The sequence below is a fragment of the Nicotiana sylvestris genome, chromosome 2 (genome assembly GCF_000393655.2).
Source record: "Nicotiana sylvestris chromosome 2, ASM39365v2, whole genome shotgun sequence".
In the NCBI taxonomy this organism is placed as follows: Eukaryota; Viridiplantae; Streptophyta; class Magnoliopsida; order Solanales; family Solanaceae; genus Nicotiana; species Nicotiana sylvestris.
Window position 1 is genome coordinate 215,645,542 of NC_091058.1, and position 8,175 is coordinate 215,653,716.

An 8,175-nucleotide genomic window follows, 5' to 3' on the forward strand; every position below is an offset into this window, starting at 1 on the left:
CGACCTTACTGAAATTACCAAACTACCCCTGAACGTATTACAAATTTACCAAACTACCCATCAGCTATAACACATCAATTAATCAAACTTAACCAAAATATAGACAATATGATCAATTTCTAACAATGTTCAAACAACAATATGAACATGGATGAACATCATAACAATAATATCACATGAACACGATTTTAACAACATTTCAACAACAAATCACATGAACACGAATTGAACAACAAAGAACAACTAAAATTTGATTGAACAATATTTTAGCAACAAACAATCCTATTTTCGGATTCAACAACAACAACAAACAAAGTATGAAGATTTCTAAATTCAATCATATTGAACTTAAAATCAACTCTAACAACATTACAACAAACAATTCTTATATTAAACTTTAAACAAGATTATGAGAACAATTCAAGCAATAATCATAAATGGTAAACAAGAAATCAAACTATACAAAATTCGGATTCAAGATCATCCAAACAAAGTATGAACATGAATGAATCTATTTTAAGACAACAAACATGACGGATTAAACGATTAAAACAATATATTCCTTTAATACAACTAAATTCTTTAAACAAATAACAAGATCGACGAAGAAACAATTATGAACTTAAACTTGAACTTAACAATATTAACAATTTCTAACAATACATAAACACATGAAACAAATTGAAGAAATAGTTGATTAAATTTCAATTTGAATCTAACAAACATCAAACTAACAAATACTTACTTAAACAATAATACAAACATGAAATAAACATGAAAACAACTAATTAAACTTCTATTTTGAAATCTGAAAATTAATTTAACGAAACATATGAACAAACTAAAAATTATTTCAACGACGAACAACGAACAAAACAAGGATTAAATCATTTAACGATTTGAATCCGGAAAATATCAAACAAAATATGGACAAAAATAAAACTCAAAAACAACTAACCGGAGATGAATCAACGACGCACTTTTATTGTAAGCAAATCTGTCCGAGCCTCGACCAAAGTTCGAACGAAGGACGAAGAAGAAGTAGAAGCAGTCGCAGCTACTGCCGTGACGAGCAGCAGCACGACGTCGAGAAGCAGAAGCAGCGGCAGAGGAAGGAGTAGCAGCGACAGCGTCACTGTTGCGACGAGGCAGCAGCGGCGACGACCCAGCAGTGGCAGAAACGGGCGGCATCAACTCGACGGAGGAAGCAAAAACAGTAGCACGGCACAGTAGTAGCGGGCATGACAACGATGGTCGTTTGGTGGTGGTTCGGGTGCTCGAGGAATGCAGCCATGGCTGCTAGAGAAGCAGTGGTCGTCCATGGATGTCGAGCTCAAGCTTGAGCTCGACGAAGAAGATGAAAGCAAACGCGGGCAGCTATGGCGCAAAAAACAAAAACGACAATGGTGAAGCTTGAGGGAAGCCATGGTTATGTGGTGAAGGGGTGGTTGTGGTGGAGATGGTGAAGTAGCCATTGATGGAGCTTGTCTTTCTTGAGGAAGAAGAAGAAGAAAGATAGAAAGGGGGGCGGGTGAGTTTTGCAATTTTTAGGGTTTTCTTCATTTTGTTTTTGTTTTGTTTTGTAAAATGTAAGACAAAAAGGGTTTGGGTCTTTTGGGTTATGGACTGGGTCGACCCAGTTTGAAATGGACTGGGTCGTAGGGAAGATTGTGCCATTTTTTGGGCCTATGGCTTGAAATCGAAGAAGAGGCCCAATTCCGACTTTCTTTATATTTTTCGCTCTTTTTCTTCTTTTATTTCTCTAAAACTAAATTATAAAAATACTTAAACTATTATTAAGAATTAAATTAAGTTATAAAAGCGCAAATTAACTCCCAATAACAATTAACGCACAATTAAGTAATAATTAAGCATAAAATTGTATATTTGGACATTAAATGCTAAAAATGCAAACGATGCCTATTTTTGTAATTTTTAATTTTTGTAAAACAAATTTAATTACTAACAATTGTAGAATTAAATCCTCCATGCGAAATGCAACATATTTTTGTATTTTTAATAATTTAACAAATAAACATGCACAGACAAACATACAAATAGTTACACAAAATATCACAAAAATTGCACACCAATGAAAATTATTTTATTTTTGAATTTTTTGGGAGCAATTCTCATATAGGGCAAAAATTACGTGCTTACACACAAGTTTCAAGAAGAAAAGGCAAAAATCTAACAAACAGAGCCAACAACCTAAAGCAAGATTGTTCTTGTTGTATAGTCAAAAATCAGTAAATTTTCCAAATGAATTCAAACAAAAATATACAATAAGGATCGAGAAAAACTTACAACGATAATTGATTTCCACTGAATTGCTTGAAGAAAAGCGCAGAAAAATGAAAGATGAAGCAGAGATGAAGAGAAAGGAGGAACGACAGTATTCAAAGTGTAGAAAATAGGAAAAATACTATGTTTTAGGGTTTCTTTGACTGAGGATAATTTTGGTATTATAAAAACTTATAAGGGATAAGAGAGTATTTTTTTTGGTCAAACTAAAATGACTTTTAAGCCAAAATCGAAAAAGTTGGGGTAAGCCAACGTGTTGTTTTTGGCTTTTTTTAAGCAGCTTTTTTTTGCCAAACACTCCAAAAATTAAAAAGGGCTTAACAGCTGGTTAGAGTTTGGAGTTTCAGAGAGTTTTGGGATACTTAGTCCCTAAATGAGAGTTTAAAGTTGTAGAATTTGGGCCGCAGTCGGAGCGGTGGGAAGACAACCTCGGAATGGAATTCCGACGGTTTCGTTAGCTTCGTTGGGTGATTTTGGACTTAGGGGCGTGTTCGAATTGTGTTTTGGAGGTCTGTAGCTAATTTAGGCTTGAAATGCCGAAAGTTGAATTTTTGAAATTTCCGGTTCGATAGTGAGATTTTGATATCGGGGTCAGAATGGATTTTCGAAAGTTGGATTAGCTCCGTAGTGTTGAATGTGACATGCTTGCAAAATTTCAGGTCATTCGGACGAGGTTTGATAGACTTTTTGATCGAAAGCGTAATTTGAGAGTTTTTGGAGTTCTTAGGCTTGGATCCGATGTTAAATTAGTGTTTTGATATTGTTTTGAGCATTATGAAGATTGGAACAAGTTTTAATGATGTTTTAGGATTGGTTGGCATGTTTGGTTGAGGTCTCGGGGGCCTCGGATGTGTTTCGGATGCTCAACGGATCATTTTTGGAACTTAGAGAATTGCAGAAAAAGTTGCAGCAGTCAGTTCTGGTTTCCTTCTTCGCGTTCGCGAAGAGGAACTGGGGCTGGTAAAGGTTTAATGCTTCGCGTTCGCGAAGGTATTCCCGCGTTCGCGAGGCTGTGGGATCTTATACCTACGCGTTCGCGAAGGTAGTCCCGCGTTCACGTAGGAGGAGGTAAGTTGGTCATCGCGTTCGCGACTTGGGCATCGCGTTCGCAAATGAGGAAAGCTGGACCAAGCGGAGTTGTGCTTCGCGAATGCGAGGGTCCTTCCGCATTCGCGAAGAAGGATTTATCTAGGCAGAATATAAAATTTCAAAGTCGAGAGTTTAGCCATTTTTGTGAAAACTAGAGCTTGAGAGCTCGGATTTGAGCGAGGTTTTGAGGGATTTTCAGAGATATCGATTAGGTAATAATTCTTAACTATTTTTTTCTTATAACCCATTAATCTAAACATGAATTCATCATTTAATTTCGGATTTGGGATGAAAATTGGGGGGAAATTTGGAGAAAGTTCTTAGACCTAAATTTCGGGTTTTGATTGAGAATTTGACATTAGATTTAGATAATTTTGGTATGGTTAGACTCGTGAGAGTATGAGGATTCTGAAAATATAAATTTTATCCGATTTTGAGACGTGGGCCCAGGGGGCATTTTGGTTATTTTACCTTATATCGTGTATTAACTTAGGATATATTTGTGGAATCAGTTACTTGAAGTTATATTTACATTATACAATTGAATTGAATAGATTTGAGCCATTTGGAGTCGAGTACTCGTGGAAAGAACGTGGTCTCAGATTAATTTTGGAGACGGTTCAAGGTAAGTGGTTTGCCTAACCTTGTGTGGGGGAAACTCCCCTTAGGATTTGGTATTATTGATACTTGAATTGCCTTGTACGTGAGGTGACTAGTGCGTACTTGTGCTAATTATTGAAAAATCCAGTTTTTATTAAATAATTATAATTGTGTTTCTTTTCCTGTTTATACTATTTGTAATTTAAGCCTATTGTTAGCTTAGGGAAGCATGTCTAATTGACTTAATTACTTTACTTGCTCAACTGCCTTATTTGGATTATGTGCAGCATGCTAGGCTAGAAATAACTGTTTTATATTGGTATGGAATTTGAATTGAATTGTCTATTCTTCGTGTTGTTGCTTTGTGTGTACTTTGGGACTAGGGGATGGTGGAGATCCCCCCTGCATGTTTACTTTGGGAATACAGATTGGTATTCCGGTAGATCCCCCTCCACATTTACGTTGGAACTACGGGACTACACCCGGTAGATTTTCCCTGTACTAGATATTTACATTTGGACTACGAATTGGATTTTCGGTAGATCCCCGCGCATTATGAGTTGGACTACGGGACTGCACCCGAGAGATCCACTGGATATTTATATTTGGGGACCATAGGACAATATCCTGGGAGATCCCCAGTTGTTATCTCTGTGTTGAGCTGCACTCCTTTCCGTGATTATTTTGTCTCTGTTATAGTTGATGTTGTTCTTTCTATTCTGTGTTATTTCTTATTGTTGCACTTAGCTATACTGTCTCATTCTATACTGTTATATCTTATATTTCATTTAACCATAGTAGGGCCCCGACCTTCCTCGTCACTACCCGACCGGGGTTAGGCTTGGTACTTATTGAGTACCACTGTGGTGTACTCATGCCCTTTTTGCGCATGTTTTTCATGTGCAGATCTAGGTACTTCTCCTCAGTCTTATCACACTTGAGGCGAGGCGCTTTCGTAGAGATTTCGAGGTATATCTGCAGCGTCCGCAAATCGAAGAGTCCCTTTCTATTCTCAATACTAGTATAGCCCTTCTGTATTTTTCCTTGTTGATAGATATTTCTGGAGTTAGAGCTTTTTACGTAAACTCTTAGCTTGTGATTCGTGGGGTTCCGAATTTTGGGAGTGTTAGGTTGAGATTCTTGTACTGTTATATGCCGGGCGACATCTTAAACACTGTTTCATTTGTTACTTCGATTTTAATTATTTCTTTTCCGCAAATTGTTTCTTTTCCACATTTGTTAGACTTACCTAGTCGTAGAGATTATGTGTCATCATGATAGTTCGCGGAGGGCAAACTGGGTCGTGACACTTTAATTTTGGACGATAGATAAAACTTCCAGTATAATATATTGGACTTCCAGCATAAAATACTGGTCCATCATAATATGCTGGAAGTTCATACACTAGTGCTCCAATCTCTAGCATATAAGTTCATACCCAGGTGCACCAATCTCTAGCATATTATACTGAAACTTTTCGTGTTGTAGCAAAATATTGGTTATTTTTTAATGACTTTGCAAACGCTGAATATTTTTCAATTATCGGTCCAAAAACTGGCTAGCCCGTGCTATTTTCGCATCCAATCTTCATTACTAAGAGATCCGATGGACTTGAGGCACAAAATTTTAAATGGGCCGATAGTCAAGCAGCCCATTTGTTTAACAAATCTCAAAAGGACAAATAAGCCCCTTTCGAAAAACCCTAGGGCAATCTTACCAAGAGTATAAAAGCCGCCTCTCTCAACTGCAGTTCATTTCTCCTTTGTTCGCAGCTTCGCTGAAGAGAATCGGAAAATGGTTTCGCTGAAGCTACAGAAGCGGCTCGCCGCTAGTGTCCTCAAGTGCGGAAGAGGCAAAGTTTGGCTCGATCCTAATGAGGGCAACGAAATCTCCATGGCCAATTCCCGTATGTGTCTCTTTTCTTTTCCTTTTCTCTATTTTTTTGTTTATTAAAATGTTTGTAGCAGATTTTGATCAGTTTAGCTCCAGTGAACCCTAGATTATGTTAGTAACGTTATCAATTTACTTTTTTTGATCAACTTTAGACTATGTCAACGAAATACACTATTTTTGCGAGATTCGTGAAACTAGCGTATTATATTTTGCTTTTTCACGGGTAAACGACGAGTTTTTCCGAGTGATGATAATAAGATTTGAGCATCGCAAATAGCATGTGCTTAGGCTTGATGAAGAAGGATGGTTGGTGTAGGGTTAACTGTGTAAAATGTTTATACAATATATAATTACAGTTAAATTCCTTGATAATCATTATTTGATAATCTGATTAAATTGTAACTAAGCTGCAATCAGTTCACACATGCGGTGTGTATAACTTGAATCCTAATATAATATGCTGAACTCTCTGCTAACTTTGGGGATAAATGATTCATTTAGCTGATTGCAACTAGAGGTGTAGTTGATTGACATTATTGGCAGATGTGGATAGGGTATGGGATACATTATTCTGCTGACGTTGTTCTTTTAGCTTGTTTAAAGTGACTTAGTCAAGAGTATTTGGACCTTGAGATGGAAATGTGATAGAACCGCTTTACAGCTATTTGCCTCTTTGTCTAATGTCTAGTTATGACAATTGATACTAATGATTACTCCATCAATACCTGCACTTGGAGGAGGTAGCAATTACTCAGTGAGATGGTAGAGTTGTGCGTAAGCTGGCCTGGACACCACTGACATTAAAAAAAGCTAGGAAAATTGGATGTAGCTGTAACTAGCTAAATGTTTGAGCTTTGGCTTGTCCTTTTAATCCTTATCTTGCTTTCCCTATGTTATCATGACACCTATTTCCTGTGGTAATTCCTGAACAATCGACGGTAATCCCTTCATTTGCATTTGGTGCAGGCCAAAATATCAGAAAATTGGTTAAGGATGGTTTCATCATCAGGAAGCCAACCAAAATTCACTCCAGATCTCGTGCTCGCAGAATGAAGGAAGCCAAGAGGAAAGGCCGTCACTCTGGATACGGTACCCTCCAAGTCTTGACATTCAACTTGCTTGTTTAATGTTACTTTGGTTAATTTTATATGACATCATTCAATTCTTTAGGGTTGAATCAGTTACTTTTCAGTCTAACTTCGAACATCGGTTTCCCTTTTTTAGTTAATGTTTATTTTTTCAATTCAAAATAAAGAAGAATATAATTAGGAGGTGGAATTTGGAGATGAATGATGACTCTAAAATGAGATTGAGAGATTATAAAGCTGTACTTAGTATTTTTTGTGAGGAGTTATTTCGTAGCATGTTTTGTTTGAATGCATGTCACTTTTCTTTTTTAATCCTATATTTCCGATTTCTTTTGTACGTCTGATGAACAATTGCTGGGTGGAAATTGTTTGATGAGCTCAGGTAAGCGCAAAGGTACCAGGGAGGCTAGACTGCCCACAAAGGTGCTTTGGATGAGGAGAATGAGAGTCCTTAGGCGCTTGCTTCGCAAGTACAGGGAGTCAAAGAAGATTGACAGACACATGTATCATGACATGTACATGAAGGTGAAGGGTAATGTTTTCAAGAACAAGCGTGTGCTGATGGAAAATATCCACAAAACAAAGGCTGAAAAGGCTAGAGAAAAGACCTTGTCCGACCAATTTGAGGCCAGGAGGGCAAAGAACAAAGCTAGCAGGGAAAGAAAGTTCGCTAGGAGGGAGGAGCGTTTGGCACAGGTATTAATTTGAGCGCAAAGCTAATTTTAATCTTTGAGGAGGTTTAATTTCTCAGTGCTTTGCTCCTAATATGTTTCTAGGACACGTAGAATGTGATTATGGAATTTTATCCTCTTTTAAATAGTAAGTGCTTAGTGTTTAAGCTTGTTTTTTCTCCATTTCTCAGGGACCAGGTGAGAGGCCAGTTCAACCTGCAGCTCCGGCTGCTGCCGCACCAGCCCAACCAGCTCAGTAAGTCAAACTGCAAATATATTACAGTTAGTTTTTGTAGAGCTTTGTTGAAACTACATTTGATGAGAACTTGTCATTGCAGGGGATCTAAGAAGTCAAAGAAGTGAGTATGATGAATTGTAAGGAGGGTTGGTGCTAAGCCTGCTTTTTGTTCTTGTTAGTATGACAGTTTAGTATGTTTGATCTGTTCCCTTATTTGTCTTTTAACTTTGAAAGACAACGTTACCTGTACGAATTTGGAAGTTGGTTTAAAGTTTTGATACCTTGTTTCTCA

The 8,175-nt window shown here is 37.3% G+C and overlaps 1 protein-coding gene across 1 annotated transcript; it reads left to right on the forward strand.

The window, feature by feature from the left end:
* The first annotated feature begins 5,687 nt into the window (after positions 1-5,687).
* LOC104232997 (large ribosomal subunit protein eL19y) lies at positions 5,688-8,175 on the forward strand. Its single transcript, XM_009786296.2, has 5 exons — positions 5,688-5,899; positions 6,853-6,975; positions 7,357-7,670; positions 7,837-7,901; positions 7,984-8,175. The coding sequence occupies exons 1-5, from the start codon at positions 5,788-5,790 to the stop codon at positions 8,006-8,008; spliced, it is 639 nt and encodes a 212-aa protein (XP_009784598.1). The 5' UTR covers positions 5,688-5,787; the 3' UTR covers positions 8,009-8,175.